The sequence below is a fragment of the Anas acuta genome, chromosome 7 (genome assembly GCF_963932015.1).
Source record: "Anas acuta chromosome 7, bAnaAcu1.1, whole genome shotgun sequence".
Taxonomy (NCBI): Eukaryota; Metazoa; Chordata; class Aves; order Anseriformes; family Anatidae; genus Anas; species Anas acuta.
Genome location: NC_088985.1, coordinates 5,301,338 through 5,321,766, shown reverse-complemented (window position 1 = coordinate 5,321,766; position 20,429 = coordinate 5,301,338). Strand labels below are relative to the sequence as shown.

Below are 20,429 nucleotides of genomic sequence, written 5' to 3'. Positions count from 1 at the left end.
TTCTGAGAGATGGCAAAGATCATAAACAGAGGTTAAAAGAAAAGGAAACATTAAAACAGATTGTTGTATACATATATATACACATACTTTTATATATTCACATAAATATATATACACGTATCTCCTTCGTTTTTGATGGTACTTTACCATTACATTTTGACTTTACAATTAAACTGTTATGCAAATTAAGTAATCCACACTCAATTTAAGTAAAATTTACACTATTAACTGTAAGGCCTGATGTTGCACTTAATGCCTTCCAACTTAACTAGGAACTTTGGTAGCTATACTGTTTTGCATCCTGCCCTAGACAGACGAGCACACAGCATACACACATATAACACATCTGCTCTTTTGTCCAAATGGACAGCAGGACGCCACAGAGGTTTTTCCATCAAAAGAAATGCAATCCTGAAAGATTAAGACGTTCTATTTAGGCACATGGTAACATGTGATGTTTCAGATTTTCAAATCTCCCAAGTGTCACATTTCCAAACTCTAATGAATTAGATGTGACAGATATATTCTAAAAGCTAGTACTAGAGCTGGTTGTGAATAAAGGAACACTTAACGTACTGATTGATCATATATAATGCTGGATTTAGAATGCACAAAGGACAATGTTTCCCATGAGGTACAAGAGAACAAAAATTGATAAAACCCAAATAGAAGAAAAGCAAAAAAATCACTTCATCCAACGTATATAGAAAATGGATTGAGTATTCAGTATCAAAAAGCTTTTTATATGTTTTATTTTTCTCCCATGAAGCTAGCTGTTTCTCTTCGTTCCTTATTTAGAGATACCAAGAATCTCAAGTTACAGCATTGTGTCAGATTTTACTGGCATTTTCTCTTGAATGATCCAAACCTGAGATTCAGGAAGTTTCCTCGGCCTTTGTTAATACTGTGGTAGACATTTCAATTAATTAATTAATTATTCGGCCACTCCTGTTAAACAGATGTGCTTTTAAATGTAGAAAATAAATTACAATCTTGTTTATTTAATTGCACGTGTTATCACCTACTCACAGACTTTAATTCCTAATGCAAAAAATGTAGTAAGGCAGCTATCTTTTTCTATTGCAATTGGTCTTCATATACTTTTTGATTCATATACAGAATCAAAAGGTATTACATTGTTTTTCCTTATTATTATATTTAATTTATTAATTTCCTTATTTTAATTTATTAATTTCCTTATTATTCCAGTTAAAAAAAATAGTGACGCTTTTAGAATCAAACACCAGGAGAATTTTCAGCCCAAGTTCTATAACATCAAAAAGTCGGGAATGTAAACTTTGCAGCAATAGCTACTTAAGCTGACAGACAAACTAACATGATCCAATACCTGGAGTGCAAAGTTCAAGAACCATGAAAAATATTTTCAACAGAAAACACAAACATTTCCTAGACTTTTTACTAAGAAATGGAATGGATTCTTCATAAACTTACAATTTTATATGAAATGTGGGTGTCTTTCTACTATACCTAACTCACAAAACTTTAGTGCATAGATTGTTTTATGGAATATTACTGTCTATGATATGAATTCAGGTCAACAGATTTGATAATGGACTTACACCTACATGTATGCATCTATGAAATGCACTTACCAAAATTACCTAATAATCCAAGACAGCAATCTGAGGAGTCTGAAACTACAAAGAATTCTGGCAAACCATATGCAGATTAAATTCCCTTACTCTCTGTATCTTTTTCTTTAGGGAAAGCACATACCTCCTTTAAGCCACTGAACACAAATCAGTCATTCATAGAATAAAGAAGGTGTAAAATTCAAATTGATCAATGAAAAGAAACAAACCCAAATATTTTACTGATACCACTGAAGCTCAAAACATATCACTGCAACCATCACTTGGTGTCTTTCTGAGTTTTGCATTGGATGGGTGACAAAATAGGAACACAAGCAGGTATCTGTTTTAATCAGAAGAATTATTTTATTTTCCAGAAAGGATTTTAATGAATTTTTCTATAAACAAAAAGAATGAATTAATTAGATTAGACTCAATATATGGTACATGGCTTCTGCATAGGTGCATGCTGGATGATGTGAGAAAGTTTGTCTCAGTTAAGAAAAGACTGGTATAATCAGTGTCAGGTCTCGATACAAGGAATAAGATGCCTGAAAACAGTTGAGAAAAGAAAATGAATATAGAGACTTCATGAACTCTCTTTTACTTCTTCTCAGCTGGCAGAAGATTAAGTCATTTTGAACCATTTTACAGGTCAAGATTTTGCCTTCTTTTTCTCTACCTCATAATCCTAGGGCATAGCACAATTTAACCCACACACCTAGTTATCAGGGAAATGTAGCAAATGTTACGCCCCCTGAAGTACATTTGTAATTCTTCCTGGAACTGCCTGACTGTACTGCATTTCAGTCAGTGCTAGTGCTTGATAAGACAATTAAATCCTTTGTTAAGAACTTCTGAAATGAAACAAAAGCACCAACTAATTGGTATTCTGACTGGGACTAATTCAAAGGTGTCTTCTAGTACCTTGGGATATGGTGTGCTCTACTTTGGAGAGAATCAATCAGCCAGAGATTGATGAAGGGGTGTTGAGGTCAGGTTTGCAAACACAGAGCCATCTGCAGAGTCTCCTGGGTTGGTACCTGCAGCAGAGTAATTTACAGGAGCAGGTGTTTCCTTTTAATCTACTTTTTTTTTTTTTTTTTCTGCTGAAATCGTAACTTTATTGAGAAAATGCATGCAGTTGGTTATTAAGAGGGTACTTTGTCTATTGATGTTATTAACTGCTGAAAGGTCTCTGAAAGTTGTAGTTAGCATACTCCTTAAGAACACGGAAAGAATGGAAGCTGAGATACCTGTACCAATCAATCATGTCTTCAGAAAGTTACTACACATAAATATATTGAAGCCCAAAAGGCTGGTTTTAAAACAGAATGGTTTTGTTCAGAAATTTGTCATTTCTTTCTGAATATGGGCGACTGAAAATATCATAACGATTATAACATATTTGTATTTATGGCCATAAATATTTATGGAGAAAGGAGCCCTTCTGAAACAAAATAAAAATTCAAGAATTCCAGATGGAATTTCCCATCTGAATTGAGCTTGGATGGATTGGCACTCAAAAACTTTGGTCCGGATCCAAAAAGCAATTTGCAAAACATCAGTAAAGAACGCATTTGGATTCAAATTCACATTCTTGGCTTTCTCCTACCTCAGACACTGATCCAGCTCTGCTATAATCTACTTAACCTCTTCTCTAGCCTAGTATCTCTCAACCTACATTCCCAGAGCATCCAAACTGTTAAAGCATCATTAACTTAAGCCAGAGACAAAACTGAAGATATGCCCAGTAAGTTTTAACTTTGCTCACACATTAGTCTCTATGCAGGCAATACGCATTTTCTGCCACCTCACAAACCCACTCACTCCGTACCCTACGAATTTCTTTTTCTTCGCGATTTTTGAAGTGTTCTTGAGAATTTGCTTGGGTTTGCTAAATGTATTTTACCCACCCTTTAATTTTTAATAGGACAAAAATAATGTATGGGATAGTGGTTTCTTGGTTTACAAAGGTGTCACAAAGAAGTTATAGAACAAAGGAAAGTGAATAATTTTTTTGCTTATATGACATTATAACCAGGTATGTCCTCTTTTGCCCATACATAAGGCAAAACCACAGCAGTCAAACTGAATCTCTCACTAAAGAAACCAACAAAGTTGGAAATGTTTATAATTCAATGTTTTAGTATTCTGCTTACTAAACATCTTAGGTTAAAACTGACCTCTAGTCAAATTTTCTTACACGTTTATACTATCTGTTATAATGACATTTTCTGTTGTATCATTTCTCCCATTATCTTGTAACTTTTTACTTATGGCTTGCAATAACTTTTAGGAAAGAAAAGTTGGAGAGTGACTCAGGAATTGACAAAATTCCTTGTTCTGTCTTTTTGTATAGGATTAGTAATAATTTTAAAGACAGATCTACTCTTCTGCAAGAATAAATAAAAATTCCAGACATCAGATTCAATCTGCTTCTTTTGGGGATTTCTCAGTTTTTAACTACACTAATTTAATTTTTACTTGATCTGGCATCACCCTTAATTTTATTTTTAATTTTTTCTCCGAGGAAGTTTCCCTTCATTTCTGGCATGTTTCCCTGTCACTCTGATGAATAAAGAGACAAAGAAATCTTTCATTTCCCAGAAATAACTGCCTCTTCTTTTGCTAATTTTCCTTCCTATCCCTTATGGAAAACATGGCTCTTGTCTATGACCTCTTGCTGTGTATGTATTTGTGAAATATTTATTTCAAATTTTTGAAAAACTTTCCAGTTTTGGAAGCTTTGCAATATATGCTGTCTATTCTCATCTAGGTGACACACAAGAAATGCAAAATACATGTATTCTCAGGAATCCTTTAAGCAAATCCATTAGATGGCTTACTATAAACAAAAATCCCTTTCCATTTCCCTTTCTTCCTTTTTACATATACATTCAGTTCTACAGCAACAGACTTAATGATTTCTATTGCTCAGTTTTTATTTTTGTAACTTATTTTGCTTCCTTCCTCTAGGTTATGTACTTTTTTCTTGGCTCCTACATGAGCTTTGTCTCTGCAAAGGCAGACACCAAAGAAGTGCAGAAGTGCACTTAAATTTTCATGTCTTGGCTGCTGGATACAGCCAGGTATTTACAGAAAAACTTGCAGTGACTTGTAATGGTTTTCTGCCAGACACTCTCATGGTAAATAATACTTAAGCACATCGGAATTTCCAGAATTGTATCTTCCCTTTGAAGCATTTGTGCTTACTTCAATGCATCCCTATGCTATAGTCTTATTCAAGAAAGCAGCAGTTCTGTAAATTTGGGTAGCAGAAACACTAAACAAAGATACATTGCATTTTTCCAGCCTCCTATTTAGTACCTTCACTTAACTTTTGACTCAACATTTTAATTTAATCAAAATTACACTAACCTTACACTAAAGCTAAATATTTTCTTGGAAAAACATTACATTCCTAAATTTTATAATGATAACTGCAATAATATTATAAAACTTGTGTTAAAAAAGAGGGAAGTCCATGATGATGACATCTGCGTGAAATTTTGTAGCCCTCAAACATTGTTTTTAGAATTACAAAGACATGAAACTTGTGCTGCTTAAGCTGAAGATCAATTTTCTTCATAGAAACCTACGTTTATGTACTATTTCCTTTGTGCATTTTCTATGCTTAACTTGGCCCTTACTAATTAACTTAAATATCATTGTATTTCTCACTTTTTCATGTTAAACTCATTCAATTTTGAGTCACATTTCTCATTTCAAGTGTAATGGACGTTTGATGTGGTGCCACAGTAACTTAGCAACTATCAAGTAGCATTCAGGACTTTGTTCAAAGTTAAGTTCGTTATGTTTCATTAACTGTATACAGCTAGTAGAACTACCAGGGAAAACCTCTGAATGAAAATGGGAAAGAAGGGCACACAAATTCAAAATAATTTTGAAGTGCACACAACCTATTTTTCGCATTCGGAAAGATAAACAAAATTTGCTACTGATTTCCAACTGATTTCCTTTACTGTTCACTGAAAACATGCAATGCATTAAAATAAGTCTGAGTGAGTAATTAGGATCACCAGGTCAACTACACAATATTAACATACAGTTGCTACTTGGAAAATCAATGCTCTTTTTTCTTGCCACTCTCAGCAGCCTTGCTTATTTTGCATATGGTTGCATGTTTAATTAGTGATCCTTCTGTAAGTGTCTGCAATTAGCACAATGATGATTAATAAAATAAGTCCTTTAAAGCTCCATTTAGGCAGCAGAACTGCACAATCAGGTATAATTAATTCATCATTAATAAATCATGGCTGATTAACTAATCTGTTGATTACAAGCACATTACTGCATAGTATCCCACCTGAGCTCTGGTGATTTTTCTACCCTTACCACAAAGAAAGACTAAGTAGCAGCAAAGTACAAAAAGAAAAAAAAAAAAAAAAAGCTTCAAGCCACAAGTATATTGGTTTGGTCAGGAAATTTAGATAGCAGATATATCTAAAATTTACACGGCTTGGTTCTTTATTAGTCCCCCTGGGTAATAAATAAGTAAAATTAATATTTATTAAATGCAGACATGTGAACAGTAATTGCTTCTTTAGTTGATTTATATTCTTTAAGTGCTGGAGTGTTTTTAAAGCACCTCAGATTCTGAGATTCACTCTTTGCATACGCCAGCAGGAAAACAAGTTTCCAGTATCGCTCCTCAAATGAATCCAAGTCACTAGCTGGAAAGTGATCATTTTTCTTTACAAGAAGGCAAGGTCAAGGCAAAATATGCCACTGCAACATTGCTGTTGAACTGCCGTCATTTCTGTGTCTTGCACATGATGATTCCGTGTTTGTAAATCAAATGTCACATCCCTGATCTTCAGGCAAGACTGAATACAGAAGAACATGCATTTCAACTTGGAAATCTGCTTACCGTCTTGCTCTCAATCTTTGTGGTACATTTAAATCACATTTTCAATATGTAGCTAAGCAGCTACAAGAACCAGAAACTTTTATTTTAAATGAATCCTAGGATTCTCACACTGTTACTTGCCTTCAGCTGCTTGGGCTTAAGTAAAACGTAAATTACGAGTTGTGATAGAATTCAAGATAGCTGGAAAGATGGTAATTTGGCACAAGTTCCTTATCATTTATAAAGGACTGCATATAATATCCAGCTGTTTCCACAGTATGGCAATGCCTTTGAATTTAAAATATATTATCCTGAAAGATCACAAAAAAGAAGAACTAATTCAGTTTAGGATAAAAGTGATTTGGAATGGAAAACAGATTTTAGCTAGAGTAGCTAAAACAGTTACTTATTATATCCCTAATAAATCCTAAGAAAAATGAGAACACAAATGGAAAAAGTGACATCTGAAGCAGTATGCTCCATGAAGAACATTACAGAAGAAACTTTTAATTTAGGAGCAAATATTCAGTCTTTGAAAAGTAAATATTACATTAACCAATAAAGTTTTCTTTAAAATTTCAGCTACTTTTAAGTGTATCGCTATGTCAATCTCTTAAATCTTTCTGTTAAAACTTTAAACTACTGACTAAGCAGCAGTACTATTAGCCACTGCAACACCATTTGTCTTTGGAAGATACTGTTCATAAAAGAGAACCATAAAGCATATTGTTAAACCTTCTATATTTGCTTCATATTTTAATTCAAGTAAATTAACAAGCATGAGGAACATCTCAAGATGTGGCAGAGAGGATTTTTTTTCTTGGAAGGATGACAGATTTTAAGGAGAATAACTGAATACGGAAAAAGGTTGATTGTTTTATCCATCAGGTAAGTTTACAAATCAATCCAGGAGACAGAAATGGCTTTTAAAACATAGAATTTGGAAACAAATGAAACAATCATTTTAGAGCAGAAAAATTAGACAGCTATCCTTTGACAGCTTTCTGAGATTAGTGCACATACGAAGTCATCAGAAGAAAGTGAAGAAAACAATATCAGGGATCTTGAAGTTTAGAAGTGAACGTTTTCAAGCACCTTTTAAAGGTGGACAGTAAGTAATCAAAGATTCTTGATGACCATGGTGATTCAGTGTCTAGAACTAAGATATAATCAACACAATAGGAATAATATGAAGGTGTGAGAGATGAAACTGTTAGTATCAGTTTCTTCATAAAGTCAAGTTTCCTTTCAACACAATAGCAAATTGCCCCGCAATTTCAACTCTTCCATCATTACGCAGTGAAATCTTCAATTCTCCTCCACGGCGAGAACATTGAAAAGCTAAATAGAAACAAGAATTCAGAGTTAAAATTCTAGTATATAATACAATTTTATTTTTTTCTAAATGCATGAAAATTCAGGCTAATGATGCCTCTGTCTCCAGAAAGCAAGCAGCATCAAGTCAGTCACTGTACCAGAGACAACCTGGATGAATTGTCTTTATGGATGAAGATTAGCTGAGGGTCTATCTCAGACAAGAATATACATATATGTCACATACAGAATGTGACAGAAGTACTACGTAGTACTAAGCAATGAAGGATGGTTTGCTGTGGTGCAGCCAGCTAAGTTTCTTTTGCATGTTTAGGTATGTCTTGAATGCACCCATTCATGGGATACAGTTTCCATAAGCAAGAAGGAAGAACACTTATCTGTGAAAGAACAGAGAACCACTTTTCTAGTACTGAACTACAATTAAATAAAAGGTTCAAAGCATGTTTTGGGTTAAAGGGTAAATAAAAATGAAGTACCTAGTGGTCTATGAAGAAACATAGACACTGCTTCAGCTGTCACAAACTGAGAACAAATTGTTACGTAGACAGGAAAAGATATTGATTTATATAATTCTGAAAATATCACTTAATACAGCCAGATAAAGTTTACAGAGAATAGCTTTCCACCTGTGAATAATCACAAAGCTCCATTTTTGCTGAAGCTGTTTAAGCCATATTCAGGTGGGAAGATAACGCTTAGCTAGCATGTTGAGTCTGTAGTCTTGTTTCAGTAGTCCAATTTTAGCTGCATAATTACTTGATCAGCAAATGCTCTCGTTAAGAAGTCATCTTGCAAAGGTTAGAGTTTCATATCATTTTGTTTTTGTAAAAGGCTGTAAATGGATGAGACAAGCCACTGATGTTCACAGTCTCCCTACTCAATGAAATTCCAATGACAAAGGTTGCTCAAAGCAAACAACCTTTTCCTCACAATTCCCCAATTTGTAATTGGGTAGAGACTGCATTCAGTTCCTGGCAGAGTGCAGGATCTCCATCAGACGGCACACACACCATATGCTTTAAGATGGTTTCTCAGCCACAGCTGACTAGAAAGCTCTTACTTAGAGCAGGATATCAGATTCCCAAGGCTCCAAAACCAGTAAGAACAGGAGCTCTATAATAATTGCTACTGATACTTTCTGGTCTTCTTTATTTATAGAACTACTGGCTATCATTTGTAACTTATCAGAGCAATACCTATTTATGGACTAATGACTTTAATTAGAATACTCCATACCATGATAAATTTGATAAACTGTTATTGCCAAGTGTGGATACACAGCTAAACCTTCCCCACCTCCTTGTGATAGCAGATTTAAAGAAAAGAGATAAATTGTTTCATATCTTCAGAGGTTGCCTGATTTTTGTTTTTCTTTCTTTAAATGTGGAACTAGTTCTGTCTGTTTCATGGCAAGATTACTGAGGTTATTTTGATATTGGTCCATTTTATTTTACTTTCAAAGAAACCTCCAAAATACAAGGAAAAAAAGACAAAGATTTTATGCAAGCCTGTATGTAAATGGTACTTGATCTTTTCTTTCTCTCACACAGAAACAATGATACTTCACACTGTGTCTGAAAGGAAACAGACTTGCATGGAATATTTCATTAACTAGATGATTTTATTTAATAGCATTGTCTTCAAAGAGACTCAACCATCTCTGATGTACACACTCGCTTTCTGGAACATGCAGTTGTTGCACATCCCTCCCATGTGCGGATTTACCAGGAATTTCTCATACTACACACACTATTCCCAGTATAAACACAAATCTGTACATTCTGATCTGTAGAAATAATATATCACAGCTGAATTCAGTCTCTAAGACTTTCTCTAAAAAGAGAAGGTGGACAAATCTACTGACTGATGGAGGGAAACACTTTGGCAGAAATACTATACTTCTGTGTAAATCTAATGTAGCCCTAGGGAAACAGAACACCTACTAAAAATAAAAGCAGTGAATTCTATCAGTCTGTATGCTGAGATTAACTGGGAAAGATGAAAGCTATGACTGTAAATGTGCAGAACTCTTCACTTCATGAGACTTAAAATCAGCAGAAAAAAATAAACACATATTTATTCCACCTTATGAGGCAACTTATTCAAAAATTGTGAGGAGACTAAAAAACTAACAGACAGGACCTTATGTTGAAAGAAATTCTGGCAAACGTTTCTAAAAGACAAGCTTACAATTGAAGTAGGGGGGCAAAGGATCTATCCCACTCCCCCAAAAAACTCACAACTAAAATTTCTAAACCTGTTCTGTATTGGAAAGGAATCACAGAAGTTAGAGGCAACAACAGGAACCATGCAATAAAATAATTTAGTTAGTTGAAGTGAAGAGGTACAGAAAAGACTCCTCTAGCTTTACCAAATACAAAAAAACCTGCCCTGGATCAGGCCCCTTGTCTTTAAAATAATTTGGAAAGTCCTATAATTTGTTTGGATATATCATATTGCTCATGTAGGTTTATAAATATCATAAAGCTACATGAAAGACTGAATACTGTGAAAATTGCTAAATAATGTAAATATTGTATTCATTAGCAATTGAAATCTAACACCTGATAGGATAGATTATTTTTTTTTTAAATATAGATATATTTCAGGGACTCTTCAAATGAAAAAACGTAAGGACTGATAGTGAATTCTCATTTAACACACCTTAAACACAAGAATATTTACATACCTCCAGGAAAAATGATTAAAGCATTTTACCTTGTAAAAAGAATTGAAAATTCTCTTTGTAGTTGATAGGAGTTGTCAGTGTTTGACAGTTTGGTCTAATAAAAATAGAAGAGAACCTAGACACAGGATATTATGTCTGATACTTCAGCGGAGATGTAGCTGACCTCCTCCTAGAGGTCCCAAAACTCAGAGAGAGCTGACAATACATGTAATGTTCTTCGTTTTTATACCATTTCATATCTAATCTATTTTGGAACTAACAGATCTTTCATTTGGAAGAAAGCCGTAATTCTTGCAATAAAAGATATCAGATATTAAAAAAGCTGTTGTGAAAGTTTCTGAAGAGTCAAAATATGCTTTTATTTATAAATTTTTGGTGATAAGTTATCTTTTATAAATAATCAAATTAAAAATGGAATTTGTACCTGCTTGCTATCAGTAACATTTTGAACATATATTTGTGTATATAGGTAATCTACCACAAATACATTTGCTACTTTACTAGTGATGTTTTCAGTAACCTGTAAGACAAATATATATATTTTTTGCAATATTATTTATTGCTGCTACTGATTACTGCCACTACTGATTTTATTTTTATTTTATATACATAATATACACACACACTTTCTTTTGTGGTAATAATTTGAAAAAGATTGATATATACTTGCTTTACTATTCATAAGAAGACTTCCCAGTGGCGATTTATTTTCACCTGTACTAGAGTATTTTTCATATATGCATGAAATATGAAAAAATCTAGCCTGCGGGAAGATGGGACTTGTTTCTTCCCCACTAAAAATACTAGGGGAGTAGATTATAGTATAAATTGCCTTTGCTGCTTGAGATAGTTTCTCTAAAAGAGGAAACAGCATGACACATATGAAACAAATGAAAACATAGAAGTAGAAAGTACCATATAAAAATACAGACAGAATTTGTGTCTGATTGTTTAGAGAAACACTGCTGACAGGTGTGAAGGAAGACTTTCAGCACCTGACATTAAAGACTGAAATCAACAAATCTTATGAGAAACAGCCAGTCCATAAAGATGCAATACCAAAGACGGTTGTTCTTCAGAAAATATTTTTTCCTCAACTTTATGATAACTATCACAGATCTGTATGATGTAAATGCAAATATGACCTTGGAACAGACTGATAAACGTTTCCTTCAATCCATGATGGAGAAGGTCTCAGTTACCGTGGATTATCATGCCAAGCTACGGAGGGCTAACAGATCCTTTAAAGAGATTACCATTCAAAAAAAGTCCACTCTGAGATTCATTTGGCTAAATATAGGAAGGCTTATATTCAAAGTGGCTGTTTGGAAAAGCATTTACAAACAAGAGTCCAATCTCTGATTAGACTAGGTATTACCAATTGTTGCCGAGTGCACAAAAAAATAGTATTTCTAACACAGTCATCACCACCCACTGAGAGAGACAGGACTACTAGGATATCATCTAAAGCTTACCAAGCTTCAGCCATGATGAAAGGTCATGACAGCTAAAATACAAAAGCTGAGATCAAAAACTAATGAGAGTTAGGATCCAGAACTGACACTTCAGATTCTATGCAAACATGGTGTGTCACGTTGGTAGGCAGGAAACAAAACAATTTTTTAAAGATTATCTCTCACAAAATTATTATATGTTATTCTACTCATGATGGGAAAATGGATAGGGAGTTATTACTGTTTTGGGGTTGTAATTTTATTTAATTTAAAGTTGGTAGCTTTTAAATAAATGGACAGCTTTCCAAGATGACAGTCCCTCTTACCAAGCATTTCTGTCTTCCCCAGCTGCTCTGACCAGTAGCTGCTTAAAACAGCATGGGCAGATCCTGAAAAGAAATTAGAACACAAAGTACAGAATTACATTAGAATCACTATTTTACAGAGCAATCACATTCAAAATGTAAATACCATATAAAAATCAAGTGGCACCTGTGTGCACTTAAGAGTAAAAATGCCTAGGAGTCTGCAGAGCAGACAGAACGTAAAGCTTTGTCATTTCATTTATTTATGATCAAGCAGTATTACTTCCTCATCCTCTGACTTCAATGGAAATTTTGCGTAAGGGCTTCAAAATGAGGCTCAATTGGTAGGAACAACAGACACTACAGATTAAAATACTTGGGCCAAAGTATTGACTTTTGGTAAACAAGTGAAGTTTCCTAACAATGGAATCTCAAAATATTAAGCTTAATAATACTATTCATCTAAACATAATGTTATTCAATTAAACACCAACAGCTACCCATAAGGAAAAAAAAAAAGAATCTTGGATTTTTTTATTTTTTAAGAATAGGTAGACAGAAGTCAATGTGCAAAAAAGAAAGAATTCCCTCTCTTAACAGTTTTCACAAGCAAACCTCTGGGTTTTTTTTCAGTCTTGAACACTAAGTATCAGGATGTAACTCACGGTGGTCTTTTAAGATCTCACTACAGCCTCTGGTAGACCAACTTATTGTTTCCTGAGTGGCAGATGGCTTAAAAATGTAGAATGACTTATTGGATTTTTAGCTGGACATGCTGCTTCAGTATACATTAGCAGCTAGGGGCAAAGACACTCTGCTGGAAACCCAACTGTGAACTAGCTATAATTATCAGGGCTCTGGGACACCAGGACATGTAACAATTAAGAAATTCTCACAGAAGAAAGATAATACAAAGTTGTATCACTTACAAGTACAATTCAGCAGTATAATGAAGAGATTGGTTTCTATAAAAGAAAGGGCGATTGCAGGTGCAAGACAAGCAACTGTGAGCTACGAGCCTAGAAAATCTCAGAGATTCAGGGAACATATAGCTTTTCCTACATAAGAATAATAATCTTCTCACAAAACTTAAGGAACAAGCCCTGGGATCAGATACATCCACTACTCTGTCCCCTGGTTTAACAGTAAAGCAGGATTACAAGTTTAATAACTGAAACATGGCCTGTGTTTACTTGCAAACCTTTCTGCTAGAAAAGCAGAATGACTACCATTATTCCAATAAAGACCTACTTCTATTTAGCAAAACACTTAATGAGTATTTTTGACTAAGTTCTCATCAGACTAGCAATTAACCTGTGATTAAGGGGTACCTAAGCAAATAATATTACTTCGATCATTCTGCAGCAAATATTATCACATCTATGGAGCAGAACATCAAAGGAAGACTTCGAACTAGTGTCTCTGCCTCTAAAAATATACCTAGCTAAGTTCTTATTACTTGCAGCACTGAGAACACACACAATAAAATGTTCTTAAACCAAGAAGCGATTTCAGCTGAAGCACAAAATAACACTGAAAGAAGTGGATATGAACTTCTGCAGTACTTGCTCAATACCAAAGCATTCTCTTGCTTTTCTGTAATTGTAATACTTCAGGGAAAAGATCTGAAAAAAAAAAGAGGCAGGAACATCTGACCTGGCTTCCTGACAGCAGGAAGCTGATTTTTTCTGAATGAGGTTCACATCAGTCAAAATTTTCCTGCTGTCCATAGAAAGCAGTAATTTATAAGAGAGACTCTGAAGTACTAATTCATGAAGTTTAATAAGAACATTTTAACTGAACTGAAACAAGAGTAATTCATCCATGATGCAAATACATACCTGTAACAGGGTCTTCCAGAACTCCATACCAAGGTGCAAAATATCTGGAGTAAAAATCATGGCCTTTATCTTTTCCTCTGGAGTTTCCCTTAAGAGTGAGTATGAGTCCTTTCACCTTTCCAGTCTTTTCAGCTGATAGAAATTGTTGTGCGTTCACTTGCAGTTTTTCTAACACAGACCTTGAATTTAATTATAGAATATTTTAAAAATTAATTTCACACGAGTTCAAGTATTGAAAAGCATCAGAAAGCTACAAAACTGTCTTCTCTACAATCTCAAAACAGCCACAACAAAGTGTTGGAGCAAATTGTTCTCCCAATGTCTTTTGACATAAGACTACCCTGAATATACTACACTCCTAGTAAGCAGAGAAAAAAGGCCAGGCCATGTATTTCCTATTTCTGAAAACAGAAATAAAATGCCCAGAAAAAAAAGCTCTAGAAATATACGCTTTCATTTCTGTTTTTCCATCACTGGACAAAATATTTCATCACTACAGAATGCAAAGTGTAAGCACTCCACATGCTTCCAGAAAAAGGAAACAACTAATACTTTTCAGATCTTCAAAGAATTGTAAAGCACTCTATAACAGTCCCAATTCTCTCAGTCTCTGTGAAGCTGCAGATACCTCCCTAAAAAACGAAGTATTGAAAGAGTAAAAATACTGATATTCAGCTGATTTTTTTGTTTAAATCTCCCCATTACCTCACTCTATAAACAGTAGTTTGTCCAAATTTCAAGTAACAATTGCAATTTGACCTGATTAAAAAATTTAGGCTTGGACAATATATACGTATATGTATGTATGTGCGTATATATATATATATATACACACACACACACACACAAATGATATTCAACAAGGAAATTCAGGTCTCTGAGATTAACAAATGCTTTGAAATCAATTGAATTGGAATTTCCTCTGTAAAGCTACTTATGATGCTGTAAGGAATGTGTAAGCAGATTACAGTCAATTGGGCATGTGAATCCATGGCATTCTGTCGATGTGTCTTGTCTCACCATGAGGACCTCTATAGCTCTACAATTAATAGTTCTTCAGCTGAGAAGCTAGACTCCCAGTTTAGTTTAGTTTTGCTGGTTCTGTAAACTTACACGGGAAGATTACAGAATTATTTAACATGAGAGTTTAAATTAGAGTTTTTAATCTCCAACTGTTTCTAAAAAAAAGTAAGTAAACCTAGCCTATATGGAATAGTGGTTAAATGAAAGGAATCAATTTCTGCATGCTTGATTCAAAAAGTATCACAAACCTTTCATAAGTATCACTGAGGCGGACCAGGAGCTTCTTTGTGTCAGGAGAATAACGGAGATCTTGAACAATCATGTCACCAACAGCTGCCTGGTAAAAAAGAGTTAAAGGAACAAAGAAAAACAGAGTCATCTGAATATAAAATATCTCCTTAAAATATTCCTCAAACAAATTCTCTGCTAGAATAGGGCTCATGCAAGGTCTTTGACGCAGCCCATGAGAACACACATGCAAGAAAATTAAATTCACTAAGTGCATGAATGGATATGGGCAGGTGCCAGGAGCTCCATGTTTGTCAACTTGGAAAGAAATCCAGAAACTAAGAACAGGGCAAGGACACCAGAGTACCCTCACATACATTCACTGAAATACATGCCAAGCACCGGCAGTGGAAGACAAAAAGGTTAACTGCAGCATTTTGGAGAATTCCATTTCTTGAACTGCAGAACTTAAGAGTTTTCAGGTTTTATGAATCTCTATGAAGTACCTCAACCAACATCATGTTGTCACTATTCAGCCATTTTAATATACAAAAATAAGTATAGCTAATTTAAATGTATTTCTAAGAGTATTTCTACTTACCTTTATTAACTCTCCTACTTCCTCAAGTGCCTAAAGCAAAAAAAAAAAAAGAAAAACTGTAAAAGATAGAACATGTATGCCATACAGCCATCTGACTACAGATAGGTAGATATATATACACCCATGCAAACATAAACACAGGCTTTCCTTGAAAGCCTTTTATAAATAAAATTTTGACTCACCTGTGGGTAGGTTGAATAAAGCGGTAAGTCCAGGACAATATGATCTTTCTCTCGTCTCGTTTTTAATTCCCCACTCAGAGTGACAAAAGTAAGAACTGAATTTGTGTTTTCTAGAGAGACACAATATTGCAACATTGTCAAGCGTAAGAATTTAAATATAAATTATTATAGCTTTTAGCCTAATACATTCAAAAAAGTTAGTTATACAGCTAAAAACCTAATAGCTACAGTAAACCTGTATTCCAGGACAAAATTCCCAGCTAATTTAGTAAATAAGCTGCTGAGACTAGTCTTTAGTGATGGCAGGACATCAGAATCCTAAATGCAGACATCAGACTACAAGCTTACAATTAATAAAAAATTATAGTAACAAATAGCTTGTAAACATACTTTGTATGTGAAACAAAACAGCAGCTGAGGCAAGTGTAGCATGACCACACAGAGGAACTTCATTGGCTGGAGTGAACCATCTGAGTCCAAAGCAGGAACCTTAAAAATAAAGTTTGTTATTTAGTGGAAGAGGATTTTTTCCTCTTCAATTTATGTCAAAAACTTTATATACAGTAAGGACATTTAAGTTAAAATGCATGCTGTAATCAGTCTCAGTCCCAAACACCCTTTTAGGAATCTATTTTGTACTGATTTTTGGAATAGCCATTGCTTTTGAGCCAGGACTACAACTTGAGTCTACAGAGGAAAACTACTTTGTTATAAGGACAAAGAATTTGCAGAGTAGAGAAGCTCCTTGCTTACAAGTGTAAAACAAGATTTTTCCCCATAAATAAAACACAATGCACCAGTAAAGAGTTTTGCTGGTATAATGGAATTTACACCTCAGCTAGAGCAGTTATGACTTATTTTGTTTAAACTACCAGTTAATAGTGGTAAAAGACTAATGTATTCTAACCATTTATTTCACTAAAAAATTTATTTCAATTGGTTGATTAAAAAAATTCAAAAAATCTAAGATAACTAGATGCTAACTCAGTACCTTAATCTGAAATCTGTCTTCAGGATAACACAGCTGCAAAGTGAGTAGAATCAGCATACTGAGAACTAATCCACAAAGCAATTCTGATTGGGCTCTGTGTTTGATATTTTTTGCCTTTTTCAGCATCTACCCGTTTCCTCACCCCACACATATACAAGCCCTACCAAAGAAGAAGAGTGAATTCTGTCCACTCAAACTGATCAAATAAGCAGCCTTAAGCGTTTGTTTGTGCAATTCCACATTCCTTGTTTTTGATGGAAACCTGTTTTTTTCCGGTACTGGCTCCACAGTCAGTTTCTAAGACTTTGTGCAAACTCAAAGAACAGCTTACAGTTACCCTGGTGATGATTTCCTGAACAGCCAAGCCAGATTCTGCTCACTCTGCAGTCCTGTGCATACAGAATAAGCCCTGTCTCTCTTCTGGATGTATAATAGAACTATCTCAAGAGATAATTAGTAGAAATAGAAGTATTAATTGAAGGATCTTTGCATGGCACTTTCAGGAGATTTTCTGTATACAACTTGCTTACTTAGTGAAAGATACTAATACAAATGTTCTAATTTATGAGTGTTTGCATATTATAAAATTAATTTGATATGCAAAACAAGTACTGTAAAGAATCCATGTGCAAAAACCTTAATATTATTATTGTAAGATGCAACTCAACTCCAAGATTTTGCTTTTGCTGTCTTACAAACTAGCTTTTTCCTTATAAATGAACCCACAGTATTTTCTTATTCTTTTGAAAGCAATATTGGTGCTCAAACAGAACCACTCACTTTTGGTGAAGTCATCTGCAGGGTGCAGTTTTCTGATGAAGGCAGTTTCAGAAAGATTCATTTCTGTTGCAATTTTTTGGTGCAAACCTTCATCCAAGTCCTAACAATGAAGTGACAAATCCATTTAAAAGCAGTCCATAAAAAGCAAAATCAAACTGTCAAATAAACACAGTCATCCTATTTTTTATTGTAATAAAGCAGATTCATTTTTAGTTCAATTTTTTGCATTTCCAGCATGTATTCTGTATTCTGTAAATTCACAAATCCTTGAACTACATGAAGAACAAAGTTACAAAAATACTAAACTCAGACATTTAATGAGTACATCTTTTTTCTTAATTATGATGAAAGTCACACTGAAGTAATTCTGAACAATCAAAAACTAACTAAAACCTCCTTCTGTAACTCTGAAAAATCAATGTCAGCAAAGGGTATGTAGTAACAGCTAGGGCAATGGCCAAGGCAGCTTATCAGCACTTACTGCTGTACCCTCAATACTACTCTTTGAACATGCTAAGTCAGTAGAAGTTGAGAGATAAACTGAAAAAACAAAAATGCTGGGCTCACTACATTCCGCTCTAACTGCCTGCAGATCTCAACCAGTGAACATTGATACTGGGACACATGAGTTGTAGTGACAGTATGAAATTTCACTTAACCCTTGTTCTGTTGTTCTTTCCCCACAATTATGCAGACTGGCCAGGTATAAGCATCTGGTCTTCAAAGTACAAACAATGATGTACTAAATGGACCTGAACAAGTCCGAACTCCGGCGGGTTGAACTTTGCCCTGCTAACTTTACTTATTTCTCTTAATAATTTTAATCCTTTAAACCAATGATCCCACATTATAGATATGAAACAACTACCAATGGGCAGAATAGACCTATCCTTGCAGAGTTAATTCTATACAATGAAACAACATCCTAACCTTTTACAGTACCAAGAGTCTCCTTTATTCCAGGAAAATAATTCTTGCTGTTAATTACTCCAAAGATGCCAAACCAAAACACTGACCAAAAAAATTTTTATTAGTATTAAAATTCTATTGAAATACTGCCATCATGTGGCACTTCTGAAACACAGCAAGTTTGCTTTGCCATTCTTGCTTTACTGGCAAGTTTTTGTAAAGCACCTGCTGTGCCTTTGAAGGGAACAGAAACACTGCTGTTACCTGCACCGTATGTTTTTGGAGCTTAGAATAAGACTATTAATTAGAATGTCAGCTTTAATATGACACGGAAGCCTCTAACCCTGTGTACTGTAAAAAAAAGTCAAAACTTCAACATGCCAAAGGCAACATGCAAATTGCCCACAACACATTAATGTAATAAAGTAAGATTAATATAAAAATGCAATTAGAAGCTTATAACTTTAAGTTAAGTTAGTTCTGAGAGGGAGCAGTTAGATTTCAAAGGGCTACAATGCTTCTGAAGTGAGATACTCCCTATCACAACTTTAGCTGAGCTGGTTAAGTATACAATATGGTACAAGATCTAGACAGGATTGCAGTGATTTAGGCAGGATTCATGTGGTGAATGACTATTTATATTTTTATACTTAAATTTTGAACAAGTGATACTACACGAAAATACAAGGTGTATAAATTTCTACTCTTATTTAGTGACTAGGTTGTGGTAGAACTTGTCAACAGCATATCAACTTGAACCATTTGTTCAGAACATCTTCATGAAGAGAACGACTGCTGTTGAATGCCACAGAACTACCAGGCTGCTCTGAAGTGCTGCAAGCTGTTTGCTTAGACCTGCGAAAAGCTGAGCCCGGCACGTTCAGTGACCCAGATCCAGTCCTACACATTCCCCTCACACACACTTTTCTTCCACAGGAAAAGCAAAGAAACAAATAATAAAACTTCAATCAAGAATAAAATTATTGAATATTGATTCTGTTATTTGGTACTGAGCACTCAAGTTAGGAGTGGTAAAAAAAACACTGCAGTCTCTCATACTTTTTTTTTTTGTTTTTTTAAACTTTTTTTTTTTAAACTTACATTTTCGAGCAGACAAACTGCCGCAGGGTTTCCGCAAAACGGCCGGTTTGTAAAAGCATCAACCGTAAAAATAGGAATCTGCATTGCTGCTTGCGCCTATTTAGCTTTACGCTGATTACCTCAGGGTGCTTTCTAACCCGTTCTACCCCGTGAAGGGAGCCCAGCTCTGAAGTTAATGTTTCCCTATCGACAGGAGGAGCCAGCGGGGTGCTGCTCGTCACTTCCGAGCACATAGAGGGCGCCCAACGGCGGCTTGGATTCATGACGGCAGATTTTAACCTCTGTGTGGCGTCCTGCCTCCCTAACCCACGGCGGGAGGGACACACGCCCGACAACCCGACCGGCCACGGCCGCCTGAAAGAGGCGATACCCGCGCCGAGGCGACGGCAGCGCTGAGGCGATGCCCGCGTGAGGCGATGCCCGCGTGAGGCGATGCCCGCGCGACCGTTAGGGGGCGACCGTTAGGGGCGCACGCGCCCCTCTCTGAGAGACTTGGCGCCAAGCCGCCGCCGAGCCCGCCCGGCG

General features: G+C 35.2%; 1 protein-coding gene across 1 annotated transcript; it reads right to left on the bottom strand.

Annotated features, from left to right (window-relative positions):
• Positions 1–7,189: 7,189 nt before the first annotated feature.
• PBLD (phenazine biosynthesis like protein domain containing) lies at positions 7,190–20,312 on the bottom strand. The gene is made up of 9 exons (XM_068688899.1): positions 19,905–20,312; positions 17,895–17,994; positions 16,514–16,612; positions 16,124–16,233; positions 15,942–15,971; positions 15,361–15,449; positions 14,090–14,268; positions 12,270–12,332; positions 7,190–7,806 (listed from the first exon to the last, which is right to left on the bottom strand). Exons 1-9 carry the CDS (start codon positions 19,986–19,988, stop codon positions 7,694–7,696), a joined length of 867 nt encoding a protein of 288 aa, XP_068545000.1. The 5' UTR covers positions 19,989–20,312; the 3' UTR covers positions 7,190–7,693.
• Positions 20,313–20,429: the final 117 nt, after the last annotated feature.

Excerpts from the sequence above, each read along its gene's own strand:
- PBLD (XM_068688899.1), bottom strand. The coding sequence starts at position 19,988 with ATGCAGATTCCTATTTTTACGGTTGATGCTTTTACAAACCGGCCGTTT. Across the intron at positions 16,613-17,894 it reads TGCAGATGACTTCACCAAAA|GTTCCTGCTTTGGACTCAGA; the intron begins GTGAGTGGTTCT and ends TTTATTTTTAAG. Across the intron at positions 14,269-15,360 it reads CTCAGTGATACTTATGAAAG|GTCTGTGTTAGAAAAACTGC; the intron begins GTTTGTGATACT and ends ATTAAATTCAAG.